This window comes from Ranitomeya variabilis, chromosome 3 (assembly GCF_051348905.1).
Source record: "Ranitomeya variabilis isolate aRanVar5 chromosome 3, aRanVar5.hap1, whole genome shotgun sequence".
NCBI classification, from domain to species: Eukaryota; Metazoa; Chordata; class Amphibia; order Anura; family Dendrobatidae; genus Ranitomeya; species Ranitomeya variabilis.
The window spans coordinates 103,064,961-103,085,814 of NC_135234.1; the positions used below are offsets into that span (position 1 = coordinate 103,064,961).

General features: G+C 42.7%; 1 protein-coding gene across 1 annotated transcript in view; it reads left to right on the plus strand.

Annotated features, from left to right (window-relative positions):
- Window positions 1–3,090: 3,090 nt before the first annotated feature.
- NAGPA (N-acetylglucosamine-1-phosphodiester alpha-N-acetylglucosaminidase) overlaps window positions 3,091–20,854 on the plus strand; it is a 30,953-nt gene continuing 13,189 nt past the window's right edge. The window contains exons 1-8 of the mRNA XM_077294444.1: window positions 3,091–3,406; window positions 6,923–7,405; window positions 8,885–9,024; window positions 9,243–9,351; window positions 9,548–9,676; window positions 17,457–17,662; window positions 17,753–17,800; window positions 18,681–18,809. Coding sequence (XP_077150559.1) covers window positions 3,201–3,406; window positions 6,923–7,405; window positions 8,885–9,024; window positions 9,243–9,351; window positions 9,548–9,676; window positions 17,457–17,662; window positions 17,753–17,800; window positions 18,681–18,809 — 1,450 coding nt within the window. The 5' untranslated portion in view covers window positions 3,091–3,200. The remainder of the gene's footprint in view (window positions 3,407–6,922; window positions 7,406–8,884; window positions 9,025–9,242; window positions 9,352–9,547; window positions 9,677–17,456; window positions 17,663–17,752; window positions 17,801–18,680; window positions 18,810–20,854) is intronic.

Consider the following 20,854-nt stretch of genomic DNA (forward strand, 5'->3'; position numbering starts at 1 on the left):
CGCTCCCATCTTGCATGGCTCATCTCCCCCCCACCCTCCCTGTATGCATGGCTCATCGGCTCCCCGCTCCCATCTTGCATGGCTCATCTCTCCCCCCTCCCTGTATGCATGGCTCATCGGCTCCCTGCTCCCATCTCCCCGTCCTCCCTGGCTGGCATACTCACCTTTTCTACACGGCGCCGAACATTCCTCCAGCTCTGTCCCGGCGTGGGCGCAGCACCTTCTCCCTGAGTGAGCTGTCAAGTGGTACCGCTCATTAAGGTCATGAATATGCGTCCATATCCATCACCTTAATGAGCAGTATCACGTGACCGCTCACACAGGACGAGCTGCCGGCGCAGAGACCAGGCATCGCTGGAGTAGGTGAGTATGTCGTCTTCAAGGAGGCAGGCGGTCGGGAGGTGACCCCCGGACTTTGATTTAAAAAAAACCTTGCTCAGGTGCCGCCCCCCGCATCGTCCCGCCCTAGGCACGTGCCCTCAAGTGCCTAGTGGCAAATACGGCCCTGGTTGTGGTCAGAAAGAGGAAGAGGTGAGTTAGAGAGGTTAGATAGGGAGCAGAGGCCGGTGAAGATGAGGTCCAGTGTGTGGCCATCTTTGTGGTTGGCTGTAGAAGACCATTGAGTGAGGCTGAAGGAGGAAGAGAGATAGAAGCTCAGTAGAATTTTCCTCATCAAAACCGGACTCCCTTGCAGGAAATCTGCATGTGTTTTTCTTGCGGGTTTTTTTTTTGGCGTTTTTATCGCTTTTTCATGCGTTTATTTCCATGCGTCCCAAAACAATTATATAGCGGCAAAATCGCCGCAATTCTGCAAAATTAATGAACATGCTGCGTTTTTTTCCGCGATGCATTTCCGCTGTGGTAAAAAACACAGCATGGGCACAACAATACGGAATTCCATTAAAAATAATGGGATGCATTCTGTAAGCGTTTCCGCAGCGAAAAAAATGCTTAAAAAATGCAACGTGGGCACAGCGTAAAGGTGGTGCTGTAGACATCAGGTAAAGCTGCATATACATACTGACTCCATATTCGTCAGTCTTAAGTCAACATGCCCTCATCATATCACGTGTCCATTTGCCCCCTGCTCCCTCTTTGCTCCTCTCCCATGGTCACCTCTCCGGCCACTCATCTGTTCTCAAATACAAGTCAATACATTGGCAGAGACACAGCTGCCATGACCCGTCCTCTATACGACATGTCATTAATCACTGTGCACCGCACAACAGAGGCCTTGGGCAAAACTGTGTGTCCATTCTGCACCCCGCAGTCCTCTGTTTATCATCTATGGTCCATGTCTAGTTTTCTATCTGGTTTTCCTACTTTTTTATGTATAGTTGAGGTTTCCTATGCATTTCCCAGCAACCGGCCCATAAAGAATGTCCACACCTGGATGTTGTATGCTTACTGTCCCCTCTGTCCCAATCATCAGTTATGTGGATGGGTCAAACCTGCCCTCAAACAGACCAATGTAGGACGTCTGTTTTTACTATGTGGACCCGTCTGCAAAATAAAAAAAAAAGTAAGTAAAGCCCCATCTATATATATAATTGTCTAAGGTCCACTTCCGTGTTTGTCTGTCACGGAAGTCCCGCGCCGCTGATTGGTCACACCCAGCCGGCCGCAACCAATCAGCGACAGGCACAGTCGGGGCGCGAATTGGCCCCTCCCTGCTCCCCTCCAGTCAGTGCCCCCTCAATACTCCCCTCCAGTCAGCGCCCACATAGCGTTTTAGCAGTCCATTAAACGGACTGCGTTACACTGAGGCATAACGCGGTGTAACGCAGTCGGTTAATGCTGCCATTAACCCTGTTACCGGGCGCATCGCCAACGCATGCCATACTGGGCATGCGCTAGCGATGTGCCGTCATTCTGTGATGGACCTGGAAACGCTGCCTGCAGTATTTCTGGGTCCGTCACTGCTTTTGAGAAGTGTGACCAACTTTTTACTATTGATGCTGCTTATGCAGCATCAATAGTAAAAACATAATGTTAAAAATAATAATAATAAAAAAAAATCATGATATTCTCACCTTTCGGCATCCCCGACAATGCTCCTTGCAATGCTCCGGTCCCAGTAATGCTTTGCGGTAATGACCACAGATGACGTAGCGGTCTCGCGAGACCGCTACATCATCACGGGTTATTGCCGCAAAGCATCACTGGGAACGGACCTGGCGGGAGCATTGCTAAAGGCCTGGCCTGGATCCGGGGGCCGCCGGAAGGTGAGTATATAACTATTTTTTATTTTCTTTTTTTTAACAGGGATATGGTGCACACATTGCTATATACTACATGGCTGTGTTATATGCTACGTGGGCTGTGTTGTGGGCTACGTGGGCTGTGTTATGGGCTACGTGGGCTGTGTTATGGGCTACGTGGGCTGTGTTATGGGCTACGTGGGCTGTGTTATGGGCTACGTGGGCTGTGTTGTGGGCTGTGTTATAGGCTATTTTGCTGTGCTATATTTCTCTGCTGTATCTGTGCATCATGAATCGTGGTATGTGTTAAAGGGGGGGGGGGGGCACTAAGACTCTTTCGCCCGGGGCCCTCAAAAACCTGGAGCTGGCCCTGACTTCACTGATTGGTCGTGCCCGGCCGGGCGCGACCAATCAATCAGCGTCAGGCGCAGTCCGGCCTCGAATTGGTGCGGGATTTAAACAACGCTTCGCTGATTGGTCGCGGCCGGCTGAATCCTGTGTATTCATTGCATTATTCTTAAATCTTCATAAATAAACTACATACAGAATACCCGATGCGTTAGAATCAGGCCACCATCTAGTAATAAATATTTCTGTGCGATCCTTTGTAAAATTGAACACATGGACGACAACAGCTGACATCTAACTATCCGGCCTTCACACGAATTTGGGCCAGTTCACATGGGCCGTTAGTTTTCCTCACAACAAGACCTGTGGTTGGGCGGATACTTATGGCTGAGAACATCCAGCGGCTGATCGGCCATGTGAGCCGCCATTACATTAGGAAATTAGTCTCTGATATTAATATGACAAGCGAGAGTTATCTAGCAAAACTGTCTTAGTTACCCACAGCAACCAATCACAGCTCAGGTTTTATTTCAAGAGCAGTGCTCAAATAAAAGCTGCCCGCTGATTGGTTGCTACTGCCTCCTAAGGCAATTCTGCTCTTAGTTCTGGCAGCCGCGCTCCTGACTGCGGGGCAGCTGTCTCCACAGCCTGATGACGTCATCCAGGAAGCAGTCATGTGACCGCTGTGAGAGTAACATGTCGGCGCCCGGGAGGAGAGGAGAGGGGATTCTGGTTGCTCGGTCATGTCCGCGGTGGATCCCGGCGTTGCACACGTGCATGACTCGGTACCGGCTACGGTATGGACGGACGCTGCAGATCGCGCTGTTTCTGCACTGCTGGCTTCATGTTAGCGCCTGGTGAGTGAGGAGCAGGCGGCGCTGAATGAGCGGACATATCGCAAGGCTTCCTGCCCTGGGTGGTGCGCAGGTCCTGGCCACTACACGGGGGGACAGCACAATCCCCCATTATTGGGAGCCCACCAAACGCCTGACCTTAAAGGGGGTTTTCAAAACTTCTTAAAATGTAAAAAAAAAAAGAAAAGGGAATGTAAAAAATAAGGTTGAATTTATCAGAATCCCAGGAGTGATTGGAGAAAGTGGCACCAAATTTGTGTAGAGGTTGTTCATGCTCAAAAAAATTAAAATCTGCACCGATGGTGGGATGGCGGGGATGACCGCCACAGCGCGCCACTTCTGTATGGAAGACTACATGAGCGTGGCATCGGCCGCCCTCCCAGCTGCTCCGCACCAACCACTGTCAGGAAGAATGGCCACCGGCGCAAAAAAAGTTACAATTTGTGCAAATAAAACTCACACCAACTTTAGTTACTTTTGATTACAGAAAAGTGACAAGGGAATTATAAAGTTGCCCAAGAGGCAGGTTCACACACGGGGGTGTTTTTTTTTTTTTTTGTTTTTTTTTTACTGAACAGATCTAAAAAAAAAATATATGCTGGGATTACTGTGCTGTACATATCGGGAGTTTTTTTTTTAGTGTATGTGTGTGTGTATATATATATATATATATATAATTCTAGCTGAAAGACACATGTTCAACAGAGAGTTGGGAGATAACGAGACAACACTTGTAACCATAACGCGTGATCCAGCCTCTCATACAGCACAGGGCAGATCTTTCCCTCCTGATCTCGAGTACTGAACGACTGGATCAACATTCAGGGCAAGAATTTTATACATTTACATAAGTATTTTCTTTTTAAAAAAAAATGTCTAAGTTGCCAATTCCTTTAAAGCTTTTACACCAAAAAAGGGGCATAAAGGCTTTGAGAATTTGTGACTTTTGGAGTTTTCATAAGATTTTGGATCAGCTCAGACTAAACTGGCAGAGCTGGGAGGAGGCGGGATGGGGCGCAGCTACACCACTGTCAAATTCATCAAATCTGCAGACATTCTTTACACCAGAAATGGCGCTACGTGGCATTTCTGGTGCAGCGCACATAGGTGCACGCCACTTGCTGATTACGTTGGGCCTCTTAATGGCGCCATGTACTTTGCCAAGAATGGCGTTGCACAAGCCTTAATGAATCTGCCCCTGAGCCTCTTTTGAGACAATCAACTCTTCCTGCTGTCACCAGCTTCTTATATTGACTATTCTATAGGGCTCATTCACACATATTTTCATTCCAAATGGTTTTCTTAAACTGTCCACACGCTGATGACACTGAGCAATGTTATTGAATGGAGCACTTTTTTTTTTTTTTTTCTTCATTGACTGAATCTGCATGGTGAGAAAATAACAGTATGCTCTAGTTTCTTCTGTGTGCAGGATGAAACTCGCCCATTCAAGTCTAGGCGTGTGCAGAAAAAAAACGGATTCTAAATGAATCCACTGTATAGTATCCAGTTTTAGACCCCTTCACACGTGCTGATATTTTTCGTGCTGGAGAAACCAGTACCGGTGCTGTGCATGTACTGTGTGACACATTCTAGAATTGAATGCAGGATAGCAATGGCAGATGTTTAGGTGTTAGATTTGCCAAGACAGAGATAGGGTAGATCGAAAAATAGATATCCGTGAGATATATAATTAGTGCTGTCCTTGTTTAATTTACTGTACTTTAATTTACTGTGCTTGAAATGGAAACAATGACGTGAGGTCCCTCTATTTTTAATCGCCAGCTAAGGGAAAGCAGATAGCTGTGTATTGATGGGAATATTCGTTATTATCTGGCCCTTCCCAGTCTCATAATACCAGACCCCAACCAACACAGAAATGGCGCATCACATTAGATGCGCCAATATTGGCGCTTGGCGTCAGCTCTTCTCTTTTGCCCTGGTGCAGTGGCAATTGGAATAATGAGATTGTGCGGTTGATGTCGGCAGGTGGCAGACATCAAGCCCTGACATTAGTAGTAGCCCACGTCATTTTGTTTGTGGGTCACACCCATATTTTTTATTACAACAAAAGCAAAGTAGACAGCTGTGAGTTGTTAATGATAGGCTGCGAAGGTCCATGGTTGATGTTCACTTCCCAGCCTAAGGGCATGTGTCCACGTTCAGGATTGCATCAGGATTTTTCATCAGTATTTGTAGTCAAAACCAGGAGTGGAACAATTAGAGGAAAAATATAACAGAAACATATGCTCCACTCTTGCATTTATCACCCACTCCTGGTTTTGGCTACAAATACTGATGAAAAATCCTGATGCAATCCTGAACGTGGACACATACCCTAATAATACCAGCTCACAACTGTCTGCTTTCCCTTAGCTGGTTATTAAAAAATTTTTTTTTTCTTTTTTCATTTATTCCTAAAAAGCTGCCAGATAAGCTCCACAGAGCTTGTTAAATATCTGACGGCTATCTCTCTCTACCTATCTACCTCATGGCTAACTATCTCTATCTTTGCATATCTTTAACAACCAAAAACTTTTATTTCTATTCCAGTACTTGCCATCCGTGTGGCACGCATTTAATCTTCCGAAGCAAAAAAAAGACATGTCTATGGGTTTTCCACACGGAAGCACGATCTTTGTGAAAACAACTGTGCAGCACCATAGAGTAAAATGGGTGTGCCGGTGTCAGTGTTTGCAATACGTGTGAAAAAAACAAACAAACGTGTGAAGCGGGCCTTACAGATACATTGCAGTCCTGTAACATAGGAAACTGTACATGGTCTTGTACATTATTAGTAGCAGCTGCTGTAAAAAATAATAAATAATAATAAAATAACAGATTGCACACGGATGAGAAGTGAGAAAAAAATTATCCGAGTTTTCAGGATGAAACGCTGATTATTTTTTTTTATATATATGGTCACGTGAACCTACCTAGAGATTAATAGTTTTGGTGGTAAAGAAATCTTGTCTCCTCAGGAGATTGAACCTTTCTTTCTCCAGACATAGAAAAAAAAAACACTGCCAAGAACTCCCCCAAAATGAGGAGCTTGTCCTGAAGCGATTTCTGCTTGAAAAACGTGTTTCTTTGAACATTGCAAAACCTGAGTGTGCACCTAGCCTGGGTGTTACTTACTTCTCCGGTCCAACAACACTCCTGGGGCCGCCGACGGCACCGCTAGTGATGACTTCTCGGCGCTCACAGAATGGCTTTTGCTCCTTGAGGAAACAACTGGAGCAGCGAGAGATTTATGTTTTAGGTCACCATTATTTATGACAAACCCACTGCTTTCCCCAATTTTGATGAGTCTTGGAAACACTCTTTGATTAGACCTGATCTAGACTAAATCTTTCAGTGATGTGTTTGTAATTCCCTTCCAGCCTATGTACATCTTTCATAAGGCTGCACCCCTCTTGACAGCCATTTTTCTGTCATTTCAAGACTTTAATGAATGTGTACACCTTGCAAAGTAAAAAAAAAAAAAAAAAGCTTTAACTTGTATTTGTCCCTCATTAGGACCTCCATGATGGATGATTTGCTCCTGCCCTATGGCGTTTCTAATAAGCACGGTCCTAGCCGAAGTCATCGTGAGACCAGGAGCTGTCTGCCTCTTCTACATGGGAATACAACACATGAGACGTGGCCCAGTAATAATGACACCATAAGCCCTGTGGCCACGACCAGGACGTTTGTGTCAATCCTTACTGATGGCGTGAAAAAGACGGTTTATGGCCACTTTACTTTTATAAACGATCCACTGAGGACTGTGTCAGTGCTGGAGCCTGCGGGGCCCGGAAATTGCAATAAAAACATTACAGCGACGGTTGAGGAAACTGTGAAGTATGGCACATGCATAGTCGCCCAAAATGGAGGGTTTTTCAACACTGACACTAGAGCATGTCTTGGGAATATTGTAAGTAATGGCAGACTGGTGCAGAGCTCTGGAGGGGTTCAAAATGCACAGTTTGGCATAAGGGCGGATGGTACCATGGTTTTTGGGTGAGTACTGATTGAAATGCCTTTAAAGGGTCATACATTTTGCCTGTAGGAGGGAAATTCAGATTACTGTTTTAATTTTCCAATGCTCCTCCAAAAAACGGAGAGTTGGAATCTGGCTGCAGATGGCTCCAGTTTTCCCTTTCCAGTCTATGGGAAGTACAGGCTACCAGTCCTGTGCCAGCACCGAATAAACATAAAGGACCCAATGCACTATTGCGTTTGTGTTTTTGTCCAGTTCTAGATGTTTTAGGCTTATTATTATTCAAATTTTCCTTCTATTTTCAAGTCTAGTTTACATGTGTTCACCTATTATTTATTTTCTTTCCTTGTGATATTGCATCAAATTGTTTTTTATAATAATGGTAGGGGTACATTCAATATTTTAACGGTACAAGCAATTTTCTTAGTTCCGATAAAGACCAAATTAAATGGCATTCCCCTCTTTGTCAAATTCATGCATGTGCTTGGGAAAACCTTGTCAGAGCGATGCAGAGTCCCTGCTTCTCCTTGCTACGTACTCGGGGATTTTCGGTGTGGATAGTGCTGGTGCATCTGATGGAGCTGCATTTTGTTTGTTTTTTATCCTTCATTCCACTGTTGATTTCATACTGAATTTGAACAAATAGTGGAATGTGAAATGGTTGAACAGAAGAGTATGACCGCTGTGAATTGGATATTTAGCCCGGAGGTTTCTAGAGCCATGCTTTGGCTATGGCCACTTTGGGCCCATATGTCCTTGACAGCACTAATTGCTCTAGAGCCACTTCTTCTCTATCGCTGTCATGTGAGTTGCATGTTGCATTCGAGAACATCATGAAAAATACAGGAATATCCAATACGTAGAGTTCCTTATATAGGTGTCCATTGCTTGTAATTTCTTTCTCCATTAAGAGATAATATAGATTACATGCAACATGCAGGATTTTGCGTGGCCATGTAATCATAATGTAAGATCTACAGGGGAGAGTTAGAATAAACTGTGCAAAGTAACATTGCCGTAGTTGCATTTTACCTGTTAGGCTTTGTGCACACGTTGCGGATTTTCAGCGGATCTGCAGCTGCGGATTCCCAGCAGCTTTCCATGCATTTACAGTACAATGTAAACCTATGGAAAACGCAATCTGCAGTGCCCATGCTGCGGAAAAAACACGCGGAAACGCTGAGGTTTACATTCCGCATCATGTCAATACTTTGTGCGGATTCCGCAGCAGTTTACACCTGCTCCATAATAGGAATCCGCAGGTGGAATCCGCACAAAATCCTCGTAAAAACCGCGGTAAATCTGCAGGTAAAACACAGTGCCTTTTACCTGCGGATTTCTAAAAATCCGCAGAGCTCCTTTCTACGTGTGCACATACCCTAAGATGGTATTCGCTTCTCTTTTGCACGGTTTTAGGTATCTCCCTGTATAGTGAATATTATGAGCCCATGTTTAGGAAGGAATAATCCCCACTCATGTTGTACCTGCCTGTCCTGTAGATATTTATCAGAAGAGGAGGTGCTGAGTACGGAGAACCCCTTTGTGCAGCTGGTGAGCGGAGTTGTGTGGCTGCTGCGCAATGGAGAAGTGTACATTGAACACAGCAAAGATGTGGAGTGTGACAAGACCCAGAACACAGGTAGGTGGAAACGGGAGCAACGAACCTCATCTGTTCACACTTTGCCCTCTGCTTGTAAGAGAACTGTCAGCGTAAAAAGTCACATCCCACATGGGTAAAAGGATAGGTTTTGGGCAATTTTTTTTTAAACAAATCTAATATCTAAAATAACATATTTCAGAATGTGTGTATTTAAGAAACTTCTTATATTCTTTTGATTATTTTTTTTTTTTGCTTAGGTACTTTTGAATACTTTGTGAATGTGATCTCTGCTCGGACAGCTGTTGGACATGATAAAGATGGGCGCCTTATTCTGTTCCATGTAGATGGCCAGACTGGAGACAGAGGGTAAGCCTTTGGTGTAAAGCGGTTTATAAGATTTGTAATGAATTAGCCAAGAGCAGGAAATAAAACAAAACAAACCCTATACTCGCCTCCTCAATCCAGCGCTTCTTTATTTAGCGCTTTTATATCATAATATAAATATTCTATCTGTAATTTATATTATACTGTCACATGAACTTTCTTTTTTTTTATTCTTTAGCATGAGCTTGTGGGAAGTTGCTGATTTTCTAAAGCAGCAAGGAGTCATTAATGCTATAAACCTGGATGGAGGAGGATCTGCTACTCTGGTGACTAATGGATCACTTGACAGCTATCCGTCCGATCACTGGTGTGTATGAATATTTGAATTAAGAAAGGAGAACTTTTTCATATTTGCACGCTGTAGTCTGCATCATCACTGTCGGCATTATTCAGTCTGCACTTACACCTATTATCCACTAGCTACTTGTAATTTATCTTTCTGCAAATCATAACGAGCATGGCACTAATAAGCTTGTAGCTACCAGCCACCGCTTCTAGGAAAATGTGCCTAAAAACCTCCTCAATAATTGACATGTAGCTTATTAAAGCAGTTGATAAATCCTCAGTGCAAAAGTCCAGCAACAGGTATTGCCTACTGAAAGCAATAGGAGGCATTTTGAAGGTGATAATCGGTCAGATTGTGCCAATATCATGTCCATAATAATATGCATATACATTCAAAGTACTACATAAAGATACATGACAGGTCAGTCATCATGCTGATGTTTCCAGTTAGTAGTGATGTACTGATTGTCTATAATAGCTGTACAAACTGTTTTTGCAAAATCTGCAGGTAAACTGCACTGCGGATTTACTGCTGTTTTTGTACAGATTCCACCTGCGGTTTTACCCCTGCGGATTTTTATTGAGGAGCAGGTGTAAACCCCTGCGGAATGGGCACAAAGAATTGACATGCTGCGAAAAGAACACCACTGCGTTTCCGCACGTTTTTGCATGTGCACTGCGGATTTTGTTTTCCATACTTTTACATGGTACTGTACAACGCATGGAAAACCGTGTCAAATCCGCTGCGGATCCACAGCAAAATCCGCAACGTGTGCACATAGCCTTTGCAGCACTGCAGACATCGGGATCAGAGGAAGAAACTACATTGGACCCAAGGACAATGAGCAAGGCACAGTTTGTGTTTTAGTCCGGAGCACAAAAAGAGGACAAGGAGGAAGAATCTAAATCCAAGTCCTATCAAAATTGAAAGCTTCTCACTAAAGTTTAACACTGTTAGCAAAACGTAAAACCACTTTTATTATATGGTTAAAATAATCGCACTGCAGTTTTCAATGAATATAAAACCGCCTATAATATAGACAAAAAAAAAATCACTGTGTAGAATTTTTTGTAACAAACAAAATACAAATTGTATCTACACTACTATAAATGGATCATGAATACTTCTGACAGTCGTCTGTTGTAAAAGGCGGTCCTTGAAAAAACACTAGCCTGTGATAAATAGGAAAGATTATATCCTACACAAAATGGATCCATATACCAATTCTAAAAATTCCACACCTGCGCTCTAGTTGGTGACAAAAGTAAAATAACGAAGCTGTACACAAAAGAGAGACCTAGCAATATCACACCTGCATGTGCGGTAATGTATATGTGTTCGGCAGATTGTGTGTGTTATATAGCTGCTTACGGCATGAACTGCCTATAGAACATTGCCTGTATATACATATACACTTACTCGTATTGGTGATGTAGGTGGTTGTGAAGAACGGAGAATGTCCAAAGGAGTCCTTCTTACTGAGCGCACTGTGTTACAGCGTGCAGCTGAGGAGGAGAAGTGTCCACGTCTGCTATCCCCAGATAGATGGCTCACCGATAGGTATCCGGATGGGCAAATGCCGCCAACTCCTAGCGTGCCCCGGCCGGAAGCAACGCCGGAGCAGTAGCGGTGTGTGCGGGGGGCGTGGCTAAAAAAAGTGACGTCACAGGGTGGGCGGGCGCGTGTCAGGGGAACCAATCCAACGCGTTTCGAAGGAGGTACTCCTTCTTCGTCAGGGCTGGGATTCCCTGATGGGCCCGTCCTAATATAGCCACTGCCCCCTGATTTGGACCTACCCCTATGGTGAGCGGAAGGTGCCGTTGTTATGATCACTTATAATAAAGCTTCCACTATAATGTATATTAGGTATTATAAAGTGGTATCCGCAAGGCTAATAGACAAGTCTGAAATAAAAGGGGGCACTTGATGGGGCATTAGTAGTTTAGATAACCTATGTGCTGTACACTTATGGACAAAAACTAACACATGGGACCAGAACAGGAGAGAAAAGGGCTAGGAGGGACAGAGGGAGGGGGAAGCTGTGCATGGATCCGATACATGGAGATTAAAACACTACTTTATTTTATTTTAATTAGGCTAAAACATACATATCCAAAATAAATAATAAAAAAGGTTAACATGTTTTAAAAAGAATAAATTTAAAAAAGTCATGGTTTATCAACTAAGAACCCCATAAGGTACTGGCATATATCCTTGTACCTCTATTTGACTTATATGAAACATCCTGTACTTGACTAATCTATTATAAAAAGGAGAGAATTAAAATTGTATAAATATATAATAAATATATAATATAATAAACTATTGAAACGCATATAACTCTATTTCTTGATTGAGCCCCTTAGGGGCCAGAGTGTCCAGTGTGAAAATCCACTTGGATTCAACTCTAGACATCATTTTTAAAAAATCCCCTCCCCTGGAATTTTGTTTAACTGTTTGAATGCCGCAAAAACGGACATTTTTGTAAGATCGGTTATGCTGCTCAAGAAAGTGGCGAGAAAGGGGGTGACCTTTAAAACCTTTCTGAATGTTATCCAGGTGTTCTTTAATTCTGACCTTTAGGGGCCTTTTAGTTCTGCCAACGTATATTTTATTACACGGGCAAGTGAGTATGTAAATAACCCCAGCTGTTTCGCAGGAAATGATGTTTTTAATAGAAAAACTCCTGGTGCCACTTGAATTTGGAAATATGGTTTGGGTACATCTTTTGCGGGATGTACGAATGCAACAGGAACACTGTCCACACGATGTGAACCCCATAGGGCGGCGATCAGCCGTTGATGTGGGTGCTTGTTTTTTCACCATGATCGGTTTTGTAGTAGGTGCTACCATGAGACCCAGATTTTGTGCCTTTGTATATACAAATCTTGGATGCTCAGATAAGAGATCTCCGATAATCTTATCTGTTTGTAGGATGGGCCAGTGCTTCCTAACTATATTGGTAAATCTCTTATACCCTGAATGAAACTGAGTTACTATTGGCAAACTATGGATTTGTTGCCGTATATCTTGGGGAGGGTTATTTTTACCTCCTTTGTGAACCAAACTCTCCCTGGATATTTGGCTAACTTCCTGCCTGGCCTTATTCAAAAATTGCAAGTTGTACCCCTTAGCTTCGAACTGTTTAGTAATGTGTGTCGTTTCGTCAACATAATCTTTCAAGTCAGTGCAGTTCCTTCTAATGCGAGTATATTGGCCCTTTGGGATGTTCGTGAGCCAAACTGGGAGGTGACAGCTGTTAATATGTATATAACTATTTGAATCAACCTCCTTGTGGAAACATTTAGTTTTTAGTATGTTGTTTTCCACATAAATTGTTAAATCTAGAAAATTGATTTCGGAACTGCTTATGGTAGGTGTGAATTCCAAGCCAAATTGATTATTATTTAGATTAGAAATGAAAGAATTAAGTTCGGTGGTTGTACCCTCCCAGATAAACAAAATATCGTCGATGAAGCGACGCCAGAGTTTTAAACCAGTGTGTAGACAACCATCCTTAAAGATATATTGTTGTTCCCAGTTGCCTACATATAGATTGGCATAACTGGGCGCAAAACGCGTGCCCATTGCGGTGCCCCACGTTTGCAAATAATACTGGTTCTCATACTGGAAATAATTGTGTTTGAGTATGAACTCTATGCTCTCCAAAAGAAATTTAATTTGGGGTTCCTTATAAATGCCTAGGGAGCATAAGAATAGATGTGCTGACTCACAGCCCTTTTCGTGGTTTATTACCGTGTATAAGGACCTAATATCCAAGGTTCCTAAGATAAAGTGATTTTGCCAAATAATGGGTTCCAAAATTTGTATAGTGTGAGTGGTGTCCTTGAGGTAAGCCGGAATTAGTGGCATGCATTTTTGGAGATGTACGTCTACATATTTTGAAAGATTGGCAGTGAGACAATTGATGCCTGAGATGATGGGGCGACCTGGTGGGTTTACCGTGTTCTTGTGAATTTTTGGTATATGATAGAAAATGGCTATTGTTGGGGTGCGGTTATTAATGAAATTGAATTCCTTTCGGTTTAGAATCCCCAATGTTTTTCCTTTTGAGGCAAGGCTGTTGAGTTTGTGAATATAATTGGTAGTAGGATTAGAAGTCAATTTTTTGTATGTTATTGTGTCATTGAGGAGCCTCAATGCCTCATTATGGTACATCGTGCGATCTAATACAACGATACCACCCCCCTTGTCAGCAGGGCGGATGACAATGTTGTGGTTGGCTTGTAGATCTAAAATGGCTTTCTTTTCACTAGCACTTAGATTATGAGGGGTATATTTAGAGTGACTTGTTTTGAGCTTTTTGATATCTGTGATGACTAAGGTCTCAAAAGACCGGAAGGCATTTGAATGTTCATTCATAGGATTGAATGTGGATTGCAGTGCCAGATTAGTATGAATGTATTCCGTAGTAGTGATAGAATGAGTATCGTTTATGTTAGTGCCCTTCTTTAAAAAATGTTTTTTTAGGGCCAAATTCCGCATGAATTTCTTTATACTAATAAATAAATTAAATGGGTTCGCTTTAACTGTAGGAGCAAATTTCAAACCTTTTTGTAAAAGATTCTCCTCACTTTGGGTGAGTTGATGTGAACTAAGGTTAAAAATTTTTTGAATATGGGTTTGTGATTTATTACTTCTGTTTATGTTTTTGTTTTTCTTTTGGGCGAGTTTCCCCCCCCTCTTACCTCTTTTGGCTTTGAGGGTGGAAAAAATCCCGCTTAATAGTGGAGTGCACAGTAGGTTTTATACTTTTTATTTTAGCTGTATAGTTTTTGTTTGTTGCATAGTTTTTACTAAAAACCTTATTTAGGATCCCCCTCTGGTTGGTACTGGGATTTGTGCCTCCTATTTGTTTGTTTATCAAACTAGCTTGGTTGGTGGGTTTGCTTTTAGGTTTACTTGCTGGCAATTGGTGTGGTAGATGAATGTTTGTACTTGTGGTGGGAGTGGGTTCATCCCATTCTGAAGTGGTTTCCACGTCCTCCCCCATCAGGGAGAAATGGGAAAACCGATTCGAGGTAGAGATTTGAATGTTTTCCCCAATATTGAGGTCCCCAGGTGGGGGACTGACCTCCTCGGTAAGTATGTCTGGAGAATCAATGATACTTGGGGATTCTCTACATGTTGCTCCCCCATTGGTGTTGGTCCGAATTGACATTGGGGTGTACTGCGTTGAATTTGTATTGGTGTAAGTAGAGAATACTAAGGATACATCTTCCAAATGATTGATTGGAGATGAATTATATTCATCTACTGTTACGAATTCATTCCTAGGACTGGACATGGGTTCATTTCTGTTGGGCACAATATTTTCAAATGGTAAATTATCCCTGGCAAATTTTTTCATTTTTTTATTAATAATATCCTTTTCCTTTTCCTTTATTCTATACATAATTCTAGGAATGAGGTCATGAAGATCCTCAATATGATTGTATACATTTAATTGATCAAATAATTCTGTAATGGATTGATTAATTTTAGAAAGGTTTATACGTCGTTTTTCTATTATAAATTGGAGAGCTTTGTTAGAAAAAGATTTAAACAAAGCATCCCACTCGTTCTGAATTACGGGATCTCCAAAATCGCCTGCGAGGGTCTTCTGGATCACCAGCCCTTTAGGGACGATATCTGCTTCTGCATACCTTTCTAATGATGCAATCTCCCACAGATTGCGCATTTCATTAACTAGTTGTTTTTCCAGTGATCTCAAAAGGGGTTTGACCTGGTCTAGTTCATTTATCGGTAATTTGTGTTGAGAAAATTGAGTCTGAATAAATTTCCGTCTAAAATCCCTGTCCGTTCTTAGTGCATCCAAAGCCATGGCGCAGCTGCCCTAGTGTAATGGCACAGAAAAATAGAGAATGAAACAATAGAAGACACTGGCGCTGCACTGCTTCGGCAATGGGACAACAAGGGATAGGGAAAGAAAAGGAAATAATAGCTGCTGGTGAGGTGGCAAAGTCTGTGCTATACCTTGTCTGAATAAGTATAAAAATTCTAAAAATTCCACACCTGCGCTCTAGTTGGTGACAAAAGTAAAATAACGAAGCTGTACACAAAAGAGAGACCTAGCAATATCACACCTGCATGTGCGGTAATGTATATGTGTTCGGCAGATTGTGTGTGTTATATAGCTGCTTACGGCATGAACTGCCTATAGAACATTGCCTGTATATACATATACACTTACTCGTATTGGTGATGTAGGTGGTTGTGAAGAACGGAGAATGTCCAAAGGAGTCCTTCTTACTGAGCGCACTGTGTTACAGCGTGCAGCTGAGGAGGAGAAGTGTCCACGTCTGCTATCCCCAGATAGATGGCTCACCGATAGGTATCCGGATGGGCAAATGCCGCCAACTCCTAGCGTGCCCCGGCCGGAAGCAACGCCGGAGCAGTAGCGGTGTGTGCGGGGGGCGTGCCCCCTTTTATTTCAGACTTGTCTATTAGCCTTGCGGATACCACTTTATAATACCTAATATACATTATAGTGGAAGCTTTATTATAAGTGATCATAACAACGGCACCTTCCGCTCACCATAGGGGTAGGTCCAAATCAGGGGGCAGTGGCTATATTAGGACGGGCCCATCAGGGAATCCCAGCCCTGACGAAGAAGGAGTACCTCCTTCGAAACGCGTTGGATTGGTTCCCCTGACACGCGCCCGCCCACCCTGTGACGTCACTTTTTTTAGCCACGCCCCCCGCACACACCGCTACTGCTCCGGCGTTGCTTCCGGCCGGGGCACGCTAGGAGTTGGCGGCATTTGCCCATCCGGATACCTATCGGTGAGCCATCTATCTGGGGATAGCAGACGTGGACACTTCTCCTCAGCTGCACACTGTAACACAGTGCGCTCAGTAAGAAGGACTCCTTTGGACATTCTCCGTTCTTCACAACCACCTACATCACCAATACGAGTAAGTGTATATGTATATACAGGCAATGTTCTATAGGCAGTTCATGCCGTAAGCAGCTATATAACACACACAATCTGCCGAACACATATACATTACCGCACATGCAGGTGTGATATTGCTAGGTCTCTCTTTTGTGTACAGCTTCGTTATTTTACTTTTGTCACCAACTAGAGCGCAGGTGTGGAATTTTTAGAATTTTTATACTTATTCAGACAAGGTATAGCACAGACTTTGCCACCTCACCAGCAGCTATTATTTCCTTTTCTTTCCCTATCCCTTGTTGTCCCATTGCCGAAGCAGTGCAGCGCCAGTGTCTTCTATTGGATCCATATACCAATATAGAGATCAAAAGATGATACGGAGATATAATAGAACAATCTTTCTCCTCTCTAGGTCAAAAAGAGTCATATAGTAAGCCCGTTGATGTCTCCATAGTTCCTGTTCCCAGTAAGCAGAGGTCCAGTACTGGCACTGTTCAGACTATCCAGGTTCTGGTTACCCCAGAACTCCTGCCCTAACAGAAAGGATACCCTTATCCCTATATGCCACTTGATGCTTTTCCTCCATTCGGGTTCATCAGGGAAGTTGCATTGTACATGTACATCTGTGGTGCTGCCAAAATGAAATAACTAGGGAATTTAACCACCACCAATTAAATGCATAGCCAATCAAAATACGGTAATCAAACGCTATGGCTTAATGAAAATCTACTCTCGAGAACTCTCCATTTCGTATCTTCCATGTCAGCAGTTAGTGTTTTTTTTTCCTTTTTTTTTAAACACACTATAGCTACAAGTTTTCTAAACCTTGAATATTTCTATATTTCATTTGCCAATTAATATATTTTTGATTTGTCCACAGTTCGGATAATCCAATGTGGCGTTGCCCGCGGAGCGTGTCCACAGTTGTATGTGTCCATGAACCCTTCTGCGATCCCCCAGACTGCCGAGGCCACGGACAGTGTGTCGCAGGAGCGTGTCATTGTGCGGAGTATTGGACGGGAAGTTCTTGTGAAGTTCTAAACTGTGGAGTGTCCAACTGCAGCTCTTGTGGGACCTGCACCCCAGGTACGTATCTCTGTACAATGTAGACTTACTGTAGGAGTCACATCCCTGCACAGGATTTTGGAATGGCTTCTTGTTCTTTGTCATCTACAGGCGGATGTGTTTGTGACTCTGGCTGGATGGACAAGAACTGCAGCAGTGGTAAACTTTACTCCATTTGTCAGAATTAAAAAGCTTTTGTATAATAAGTCTCCTAACAGTGAGAAAAGAACATTTAGGTGAATATAGGAAGCGTATGGACAAAAAGTCGAACAAGCCATTACTAAGCTGGAAACCTAAAGGGATGTTCTGACAAATTACCTTTAATGCCATAAATGACATACAGATGCACATTTCACCCTTGGGTTGCAATGCAAGAATATCCTCCACATTGTCTGCATCTACCCACACTATAACTGCATATGTGTATGCAGAGAAATACATGGTATACCGTATATGAATATAACACTTAATGTTTGTGCCGTACATATTACCATTTACCTTAGAATTATGGGTTGTTTTTTTATCATTATTACATCATATCAGCGTATCACGGGATATGGCGTCTTTAATTTATTCTATGGCCTGCATGGGTATTGTATATAACCTAAATATATTTCCAAAAGAACATTTTTTTTTTTCCTGTGTGCACACAGGATATTATCAGGGAATATATACTTGCGCTATTTGCTGTACTTTATACATCTATTTGATGATTTTTATTTTATCTATAATTCTACATATACTTTTCTGTATTTATCCATAATGTTTTTAATTTCACTAACTAAAATACATTAACCAATAAAAAATATAGTATTCCATGGAGCTGGATAACCTTCTTCATGCTAGTTGTACTGTCATACAGATGCTATATGATATCTAAATGCAGCCATATCGCAGATTCATATTATGTATGTTGACAAATGGCTTATGAAAAAACACACCTTATTTTTCATGGAAAACATGTAATGTCTGGTATTGCGGATCTGCCATATTCACCTGAATGATTAGTTTTCAGGAGTGTATGTATTTTCCTTTCCAGCCTGTAACAGTGGGTACTACGGAGATGGATGTACCAGTGTGTGTCGCTGCCAGAACAATGGGACATGTGACCATGTTAATGGGACTTGTGATTGCCCAGCAGGATTTACAGGACTAAGCTGTGAAGAAGGTACTTTATTAGATTTTGTCACATTGCTTGTAAACCTGAAATTAATAATAGCACGTTTTGTCCATTGAGAGCTTCAAAAAATTGACATTTTTCTTTCACCCATGACAGCACCATGAGAATGGATCTGCCCTTCAAGGACAAGAAACATTTAGGATAAAAAGGGGTGGCACCTCTCCCCGCATCAGTTGGTTTCCTGTCCTTGATGGGGGGGGGGGGGGGAGCAACCTTGTTAGGATGGCGGAAAAAGAAAGAGGAGATTATTCCGAGACCTGGGCCAGTCAGTTTTCTGGCAGGCATCGTCTCTGCTGCAGCCAGTGTCGGGGACTTGGGAGCGCCGCAGGGGGCCCAAGGGGTTCTCATCCATCGCATGGGTTCTAGCAACTGCACCATTACCAGGACGCGATCCACGGAGTCAGAAAGTACTTCTGCAGGTGGGTACCGGAAGCTGCAGGTAAGGCGCTGTCCAACTGATACCCTTTTCCCATATAAGGGTTGGTTGCTGGCCAGACTGGGCTCCTGTGCTCCAACATGGATACACAGCAGCTTGAATAGTGTCCAGTGCAGCAAGTACAGCAGCAGTTGGATGTCGAGCATCAGCTTCAGCATCTCCAGCCACAGTGACAGAAGCAGCCCCTGAGTCAGAAAAAGCAAGTACACCAGCAACCATGTACAGGACGACGGGGCATCAGCAGTGGGAGTCAGTCAGGCGGAGTACGTGAAGCTGGAAATTCCAGGTAGAGTTGGCACAGCTTCAGCAGAATGGAGGAATCTGCTGTCTCCAGAGGATGTGATTCTGCCTCCTGATCCGGTAACCTTGATATCTTCTGAGTGAGTGGTCTTTGTGAAAGTCCAGCCTGTTAATGAGTTTTTTTCTTTTCTTTTTCTGACTAGGAGGCTCCAAAAAAAGATGTAACATCAAAATCCAACCACAGAGAATGGTCTCTCTGTGGACAGGGATTGGCTAGGACTTGGCCAAAAAAATTGTCAGTCCAGTATTGAACAAACAATTTGAGAAGTCCCCCCAATTTTACCTATAGCTTAAGTCAATATCACACTCAAGACGAAGTAAGATCTAAAAGTTAAAAAAGCCAGGAGGTCATCCCATTTGTCTGATAATTCTACTGCGTCAGAAGGAAAGTTTCAGTATGAGTATTCGTTGAATTCCACCTCATCTGAGCGTGACACGGGGAGTGGACATTGCTTTGCACTAGAAGAAAAATGATAATTACGTGAAAGCGGTAAGATCAACAATGGGGTTAGTGAAAATCTGTTTAGGAAATAATGTTCGGGGGTCTGGAACAGAAAAAACGTAAAACCTTCCCCATTAATGAGAAAATTCAGGGCCTTATTTATTATAGAGCATGGAGAAGAGGGGTCCATTTCCTTCATGTTTCAAAAGGAAATTTTTATTTGAGGAAGAGGCTACAGCATCCTGAGACAAAGCTCCTAAACTAGAGAAAGCAATTTTGAAGGCCTCAAGAAAGTCTTCACTTCCCTTTTGACTATATGGGGTTAGGAAAGTTGATAGTTTCCTTAAGGGAGCATGGGAGACTTCAACAAGAGCCTTAAAACCTGCCATAGCGGCGACATGTATAGCTGAGGCCCTGATGATCTGGTTAAATGATCTGGAGGACAAACTAAATAGCAAAGTGACAAAGAATAAAACAAACTTTTTTCAGGCAATGAAAGAATAAAAGAAAAATAAAAGGTATATTTTTACATATATTTAATTATTCAAGTTTATTTATATTAGGGTGTGGTGAGTGTCTGGATAACCTGACTTTTCAAGGTAGAATGTCTTGTGCATTAGACTTATCAATTTGTCCTTCTCCCAAAGGTGGGCTGTGACTTCTGATATTTTCATAAATGCCCCTTAAATACAAATTGATAATTCCATATCTGAATGACTTTCCGATAGTAGGCACCTCGATTCGCCACTGTCAGAGACAGGTAAAAGTGTGCAACACCCTAATGAGTTTAAGATGGTGTTTAAATCTGGAAAAATCAAGTTAGGGCCATTGAAAGCACTGATCTACCTCGGTCTC